General features: G+C 42.9%; 1 protein-coding gene across 11 annotated transcripts in view; it reads left to right on the top strand.

Annotated features, from left to right (window-relative positions):
* Nucleotides 1-50: 50 nt before the first annotated feature.
* LYRM1 (LYR motif containing 1) overlaps nt 51-8393 on the top strand; it is a 28389-nt gene continuing 20046 nt past the window's right edge. For 7 of the 11 annotated variants that reach the window (XR_003921464.2, XR_003921463.2, XR_005931415.1 and 4 more), the window contains exons 1-2: nt 51-150; nt 7481-7639. Coding sequence is in view for 5 of the 11 variants with exons in the window: in XM_030001484.2 (XP_029857344.1) it covers nt 7481-7639 (159 nt within the window). In the remaining 6 variants the exon portion in view is untranslated. Of the gene's footprint in view, nt 151-2732; nt 2805-2834; nt 5501-5524; nt 7122-7480; nt 7640-8393 lie in introns of those variants that run through there. The other 4 variants (XM_030001486.2, XM_030001487.2, XM_041120150.1 and 1 more) reach the window with 4 other exon arrangements.

Genomic DNA, 8393 nt, shown 5'->3' with positions numbered 1-8393 from the left:
ACGTGACGTGACGCAAGGCGGCGTGCCCGACGCCGCACGCACGGTGAGGGCAGGGAGGGCGACGGGTCGCCGCCTTCCTCGCCCACCGAAGCGGGGGGACGGGGCCTAGCGGGGCGGGTGAGCGGGGCCTCGGCGCGCTTCTTTCCGAAGGTAAAGCGAGGCGGCGTGGGGGCGGGCAAGCCGAGGCGCGGGGGAGGCGGAGGGGAGGGAAGAGGCTAGAGGGTTGGGGGGGGGGGGGGGGTTGGCGACCCCCTCCGCTTCACGGGTTGGTTCCGCCCGGCTGCGGAGGCAGTGCCGCCCCGGCCGCCAGGGGGCGGAAGGGCGCCCGCGCCTGCAGCGCCCCCCGGCGGCCGGGCGGCTCCGGGCAGTGGCGGGGCGGGCGGGGGGGGGCGGCCGGCGCCATCTTACCAGTGGCACCAGCCCTGCGCCGCGCCGAGGATGCGGAGGACTGCTAAGCGCCACGGCCACCCTCCTTTCCCCCGCAGTGCCACTGCCTGCCCGGTGCTGCGTGGCCGTGGCCTTCGCCGGGGTAGGCCTGACCCCCAGAGCGAGACACGTGGTGGCCTTGGTGCCCAGCCAGTCCGTGTGCCTGCCCGGCGACGCCAGCGGCCGCAGGAATGGCTGCGGAGGTGGTGTGGAGAAGGTCCTGTGTGTAATGAGTCCTGAACCTCTCGCCTGGGCCTGCAGTTGGTGCTGACCTGGAGCTCATGTCAGGGAGATGTCCTCCCATCCCGTCACCACCAGGTCTGAGGGTCCTCTCCCCACAGAAACGGGGAGAAGACTCGGGGGCAGATAGCGCGGCACTTCCCCGGCGCTGCGTTCCGCTGCCCTTGTGCCGTCTGTGAGGCAGGAGGCCCCAAAGGCTGATCCATACACTGTTCAGGAGAGTCTAGTGCAAATAACCGTGGGAGGCTTTGTTGGCAGAACTCCCGAATTCGAATGGGATTCACACACTCGATTTCCAAAAAACAAATCTTTTTTCGTTATATGCCCTGCTGTAGTTCTCAAATAGTGACTAAAAATCTATCTATCAATGTCCTGGGACCAAAGCGTTTGGAAACTGCAGCAGAGGGTTTATGAAATGAGTTCTATTAATGACCCACAGAATGAAGTAAGAAAAGGGCAAGGGAGGATTGTTTCTCTGCTAGCATTAATATTTATACGTGTTCTTCAGTTTGGGAGCACTTCCAATGCTGGGAAATACTTCTATTCATGCATTCAGTTGCATTTGGCTCAAAGCCAAGGTATGAATAAGGTGCATAAATCCGTATGGGGTTTTGTGTCCATGTTGTTATATTTCTGTATACTTCTATATTATATAAGTAAGGCCATCCAAGGATAGCTGAGACTTCATTTTCTCTGCTAAATTTGTTGCACTGCATTAAACCTCTTCCTATGCTTGTAACTAGTAGAGAACTAAACACAAAGGAGCAGAAAACGGTTCTAAATGTATGAAAGCATGAGTGACAGGGCTGCACAAGACTAGGGACAAGTTCATGTTGCATTAGAGTTTACCTGGAAACTGCATGCTTTTCAGGAGAAAGCTAAGAAATATTTAAAGCCATGGTTTTTCGTTTTCCCTCCTCCTCTCCACAGTCTAAGTCAGCATTTCTGTTCTTCCTGAGGCTACCACGGCACAGGAGGCACTCCTGGAGGAAGAGTCTGTATGTCCTACTAAAACCAGATAATGCCTCGACCACCTCAGACTAACAAAATGAAAACTCTCTGATCAAATGGGACTAGTTGTTTCCACTTCCATTTATTCGAATGAAGAGAATGTTGCAGAATCCTCATTTTCTGCAATTTCACTTGTTTGAAATTACATAGGAAAACCAGTGATAAAACCCAAGTCCTTGCTTTTACTATTTAATTATATTATCTTTGCATGCAGTTTCCTTTTTCTGATCAAAAGACTGCTCCATATGTAAGAGAAAGCTTAAAAGAGATCCAAGTTCAGCCAGAAATCTGAGGCATGAATAGAATGGCAGAGCTCTCATCCCAGCTGATGAACAGTCTAAGTACAAAGACTTGGAGAGGCTGGTTCCGAAGTGTCAATCGGCGTTTCAGGTCAGGGTTTCAGATCACTTCAATTTGCCAGCAGAAAGATACCGGCATGACAAAATCTAAAACCATGTGAAAGTCACCTTCCTTTCAGATATCATTACTGAATAGCTTGATTCAGTAACTTGGTTCTTTTTCACCAAATCTGCATAATTTATGATTGCATCTTGTAGATGGAAACAGTTAGAAATACTTGGAGTCAAATTAATCCTTGATGGAAATGTATTGAAATTTACGGGCTTGCATCACTGGTAGAAATGAGGATGTAACACCATCATGGAAGAATATGATCTTTCATTTTAGTTTGTTTTTTACCATGTGGAGATGGAATATTTTAGCTGTGATTGAAGCTTTGCTGTGATTTGGTTTTGGCTGAATCTTAAAAAAACACAGTATGAATGTTCAATCAAGAATGAAAATCAAATGAAGTTTTCACTTTGCTAGTACATACTGCAGCCACATGTGGTCGATGTTTGCAGAGTACTAGCTGTCACAGGCCATTAAGTCATTGATTTGAGTAAAAGAAGATAAAATTACATTTGTGGAAACTGGATTTTGAAATTTAATATCACTGGAAGGCATATGACCTGCCCAGCTATCACAGGAATCTGTGACCCCTTCTCTTCTCCCTGTGCCACAGGAACTCGTTGTTTCAGTTGCTGTCCCTCAAGGAACTGATAGACCAAATTCATTGCTGCCTTAAGAACCACAGACTCATTTTGGCAGACTTGCACAAAAGATGAGTATGGATTACTGACCTCTAGTTGCTGTGGATAGCTGTGAAAGGAATGATTGATTATCTGTTGCATTAGCAGCAGGAGAGAGACTGCAGGTCACTCTTTAGCTAAAGTGATATAATTTAGCTCTTAAAAAAAAAAAAAAAAGCCAGATATGCACAGTTTTTTGCATCTCTCTAAATAAACGTTAGCCAAAGACTGCATTTGAAATTATGAGATACAGATTGTCATACAGGCTGTAGCTGATGATGTTCCATACTATAATGTTGATACACTATGCTTTTATGTCATTTATTTCCATAACAGAAATGTGATCATAGCTTGATTCAGAAGGCAATCAGCCCAGCAGTTTGTCATTGTGTCTTTAGGACTCCTTGCCAGTAGCAAACCAGCTGTCAAACAGAAGTTGTGTTGCTCCTAAATAAAACATTTTGCATCTGAGAAGTTCAAAGCCACTTTTCCAAATTATTTCATGAAGAGATCTGTTCCCCACCGTCTCCTCCCCTGAGCAAATATGGTTTCAGCATCAGCATTAAGCGTGCGTTACTAATGCGTGCCCTAGTTAGCTGGGATGTAAAAGAGATCTATTGTTTTAAAATATACTTTTTTTCCCCATGGGCTATTACTTTCACCCTTTGTTTCCTGAGATCCTCTACGTACTCACTGCTGGCAGATTTTACGTTTAAAGTGAGTAGCTAATGCTTGACTTGAAAAGAAAGGATGAAATAAAATAGACTTACAACTTGAGCAAAGGAGCTGTGCAGATAGGGGGAGAGTGCTGGACACGCGTTCTTAGCCAAGCATCCCTTGCTGGGAAGCAGCTGTAATTTAGCTGCTCATATATAAGTAGTCAGTCTCCATGCAGCTCGCCTTCTGTCCTAACTTTGCTTTGACAGTGCAGTATTGGGGTTGCTTTACCGTGCAGTTGAGATTCCTCTCCTTATTTTTATATAAACTTTTAATTTCTAAACAAACCTGCAAGTAGCAAAAGACGAGTGGTGTTTCACTGATTATTCAGATTAATTGAACTTTTGGGTCAACCATCTAAAAATCCAAAGGAATGTGTATTTGTTTCCTGAAAGAAAAACTTGTTATTACATTTTATAGTCTAAATGATTATTTGTTTTAATTAACAATGAAAAAAGTTTGCGTCTTCATCATGCAAGTAACTCATTAACTGCTCAAGCCTCCTTTGCAAGTTTGGATACAATGGGATATTTCATGTGCTTGATCTGCATGTTGATAACAGGGGTTTGCATGTAGATCAAAAGAATGATACAACCCTGCATTGTCAGAACTCTGCCACAGCATCCAGCAAATGCTTATTTGGAAGGCAACGCTTGGCTTCCCTCCAAAGGCTTAATTCTAACAATCAGCTCAAAACCAGCCTGCAACCTACCACTTTTCCCATTGATATGTTTGTGCGTACAGACCTACCTTTGACCTCTCCCGGTTTGTTTTGTTGCAGTAAACACCTGAAATTTGCCCAGCTAATACAATAGCTCTGTACTTTTTGACAAAAAAGCCTGTGGTTAACCTCTGTGGGCTGCATTCTGCAATGAAATGAAGGGTGGTAGAAGTTAAACAATGGGTGTGACTACCACAAGATGAGTGTTAGTGGGAAAGTGGTGTAACATCCACTTAGCATTCCAGAGATGTGAAATATAATTATGATTTAAATGCCAAAGATGTAAGTTGCAAGATGAGTAATTACAAGGACATGAAAGCCTCCCTTATCTTCCTTTCTGTCCCACTCAGAATCATTTTGCACACCCACAAAACTAATACAAGTAGTGTCACTTGACAAAATTACACCTGATACATGACTTGTACCGTCACTTACATTTCTGTAGGTGTGGGCTCTGTTTATACCAAAGAAAAAAACCTCCAATCTCATTTACAACATTTTAAGTTGGAAGTAATTTTGCTCGCGGTGGAATTATTCCCTATTTACACTCCCCCTCAGATCAGAATCTGACCCAGGCTTTGAATTTTGTTCTATTTGCTCTCATCCTTCCCTGTGATAGATGGCAGTCCCCTGTCTGTGAAGGGCTCCTCATCTCTTCGTTTATGTATCTTTGCAGAAATGCTTTATGAGCAGGTCTGTAACATTAGAAATTGTTGACTAAATGAGCCACAGGAGCAGCTGCTTGCTGAGTATATATGAAAAGCTGCTTAATGTCTTTTACATCATCTAGCATATGTGGGAAGGAGAGCAATAATGCAAAAGCGCAGCCCATGGCTACATGAGGGGCTACACAGTTCTCTATCAGTTCCAACACCGAGAAATTAAAGAAAGAAAAAAAAAGTTCTAGGTGGGGGAGCAGAAACAACTAGTGGGGAAGAAAAATGTATTCGTCCTAAACTTTTAAACAAAATATTTATAAACAGATTCACGGTATGTTAAAATCCAAAAGCAACAGGTACGATTACAGCTCTGAGCAAAGGGCATGCACTGTCCCAAGTTGTGGCCCTGGAAATTGTCCGATGCATAAATCAGAATTTAAACCTGTGTTTTAAACACTTTTTCCCCTGACATTATTCCTCTCATTTTCTTTATGGATTACATGAAAACCTAAGCTGAAAGCTTCTAGTGCAGTACCTTTTATTAGCTGTCAGCAGGGAACAAAAAGCATTACCAGCTCCACCAGAGGTGACACCTTCCAATAAAAGCGGAGGGGTGAGGCCAGGAGGGGCTAGAGGTGAGAACATGATTTGGGACTCAGCTTGTGCTAGGTCAGCCCTTGTAATTGGACTGTTTATTTTCTGTGCAAAATATGTACTTGACAGAGGGAAGCAATGATGTTTGAGATACACGTACATGCGTAGCTTCATGTACAACTAATTTTATTGCCTGAAATGGAGCTGTAGAGTGGATAAAGTGAAGCAATTATTCCGAAGTGTTTGACGAGCTGGGACTACCTAGCTATTTTATTGTGGATATTTGTTTCCTAGAAATACCATAAACATTTACTAGAAATATCTGCTGGGTGGGAAGAACCATTTTACTATTTCGGGAAAAAATATATGATTGGTTAAACATTTTAAAATACAAATAGCAAAATAAAAATGTTCTCTCTTAAGAATCAGAGAAAAAGTTTTACATCTGTACTTCTTAAGATCCCTGACAGAGTTCATGAAACAACAAAAAGTCTTCAGATCACAGCAACTTGTTAAGGCAAAAAAGGCTAGGATTCAGTAGTTTGGGATTTTTTTAGCAAAAAGAACTATGGGCCAAATCCTGTCTTCAGGTTAGCATCTGTAATTCTGACTTTGGTGAGGAAAAGATGGTGTGACTGTCTGAAGCCACAGCAGAACCGTACTGAAATATCAGCGAAGGTCAGCTGCCGTGTTGGAGGCAGCCACCTGAGAACTGTACGGCCCGAGAAGACTTTGGTTCAAAACCCTCTTCTGCTCTCCACAATAAGAGGAATTGCCGCAGACGGCAAGGAGATGAACGACAGCCACATTGCCAAACTTTCCACAGTAGTTTGGGTGCGCGCATGAGGGAGCAGCTTTTCCTCTGTCAGCGGGGAGGAGAGCGCTCCCTCCCGAGGGCAGTTCAGGCTGTCTGAATTACCCTGCTCCAAACTGTCCTCCGGAGGAGCTATTCCCAGCGCACAGGTCTGATTTCAGGGTAGATTCAGCCGCAGTAACTAGAGGTCCAGGTTGGCAAATGGATCCTGAGAGTCAGATAATGTCCTGTCCCTGACACTTGTTCCTCATTACATCCATATACTTACTTTGCAGTGCTGCTGCATCTTCCTTTTGGACAGGAAGGTACCTTCAACAGTTGCGGTGTCCCTAAAGCCGAAGTCTTTGCTTCTGCGAATCTAATCCATGTCAGAAATGTTGTTATTCCCGCAGTGCATTTGTCTCAGGGATATTTGTGGTCTGGCATGAAATAGTGTCACCACTTACATGATAAAATACTCATTTACATAGAATAAGAATAGGATTTCATTCTTGAATTCTGACAAAGATTCTTGTCGCACCTGGAGGCTGATTCAGTGGGCTCAGCAGGTACACAGCTCTCTGAAAATCAAGACATTCAGGACTTTCCTAAATCCACAGTTAGTCTGCCTCTCCTGCAGTGCTTAGATAAAACAGCTTTCATCACCTTTTCATCACATCAAACTCCAGCTGAATCATTACTACTACATACTATAGTGGTATCACAGATAAGCCTCTCAGCCTCTGAAACCTATACTGGTTTTCAGCAATATCATGCTGTTTTTATCATGTATTTTATTCACAGATTTGCAAAGATAGGGTCAGCATTGGTACGACAATTTCACAGGAAGGGGGAAGCTATGAGTTTTGGTGACTTGCCCAATTTCTGTTGCAAAATAGCAGTGAAACACAACCCGGGCATTCTTGTACCAGGCTTGTGATTCAGCAAAGCACTAAAGCAAGTGTTTAACTTTGAGCAAGAGCTCAAGCTGTTTGAATGGAGTCAGATTTAAGTATCAGTTTAAATACTTCGCTGGACTGGGTCTGCAGCTTTCAACAGCTAATTATTGTTTACAGCTATTCCAGGTTTTTTCATATAGCTCAGCGTATCTTTAGATGACGGAAATATTTTTAAACTAATTCAATTGTGTGAAAAAGTGTACTGCTTGCTGGCCTTTTAGCAACTCAATGTTCATATGTATGTTTGGGGTTTTGTGTTGCTTTTTTAGATGACACCAGTTACTCGACAAGAAGTGCTTGGCCTTTACCGCAAGATATTCAAAATAGCCAAAAAATGGCAATCGGCATCAGGACAGATAGAAGAAACTATTAAAGAGAAAGAGTACATTAAAAATGAAGCCAAAACACTATTCCGAAAAAACAAAAATGTGAGTGTCCTTACAGTTTTGAATTTCTGAATGATTCTCCTCTCGCTCTTTGCACTGTCTCAGTGATGGGATGCTAAGATATAAGAGTTGATTTCCCAAAATTCCGTTCACCTTAAATGCTAGTGTATTTGGGTTATAGTTTAAATTTCACCCCTGAAACAGTAATAAGAAAACTCAAACCATTTCAGCTGTTCATTAACTACTGTAGAAGTCTAAAAGGTCTAGAGCTTTCACTAAAAAAATGCCAAGAAATAATTAAATTCCAGAGATACTGCCTATGTAATTGAAGCAGCTTTTGATCTTTTAGAAAGCTAGCTAAGTGTATCATTACCCATGCAATGGCAAACAGAGCTCAGCAGCTTCTTATGCTTCTTTTTTTCTTTTCAAAGCAGCAATTACTGGCACTTCTTTTAAAAGAAGCACTTTAATTTTTTTCCTAAGGAAGAAATTTCAAACCCCATTTGAAAGGGCTGATACAGACTCCTTGGTAATCAAAGGTCCTTCTCGTAATTCAAGATCACAATACTTATTTATATCCCATTTTGGTCTGGGACTAAAATGAAGTAATGCAAAATCAAGAAATGAATTTAAGTCACAATTTACACTACATTTCTGACTTCAAAGGGATTTTCTGGATAGGATGATAACAGAATGTAGACCAAGGAGTCTCCTCCCTTTCTCCTCTAGCTACCTTGCAGAGTGACAAATGGGTGAGTGTGATTTTTTTCATGGATTTATTAGTAGTTTACATGTG

This window comes from Aquila chrysaetos, chromosome 25, assembly GCF_900496995.4.
Source record: "Aquila chrysaetos chrysaetos chromosome 25, bAquChr1.4, whole genome shotgun sequence".
NCBI classification, from domain to species: Eukaryota; Metazoa; Chordata; class Aves; order Accipitriformes; family Accipitridae; genus Aquila; species Aquila chrysaetos.
The sequence above is the reverse complement of the archived record's forward strand: the minus strand, read 5'-3'. Positions and strand labels throughout refer to the sequence as shown.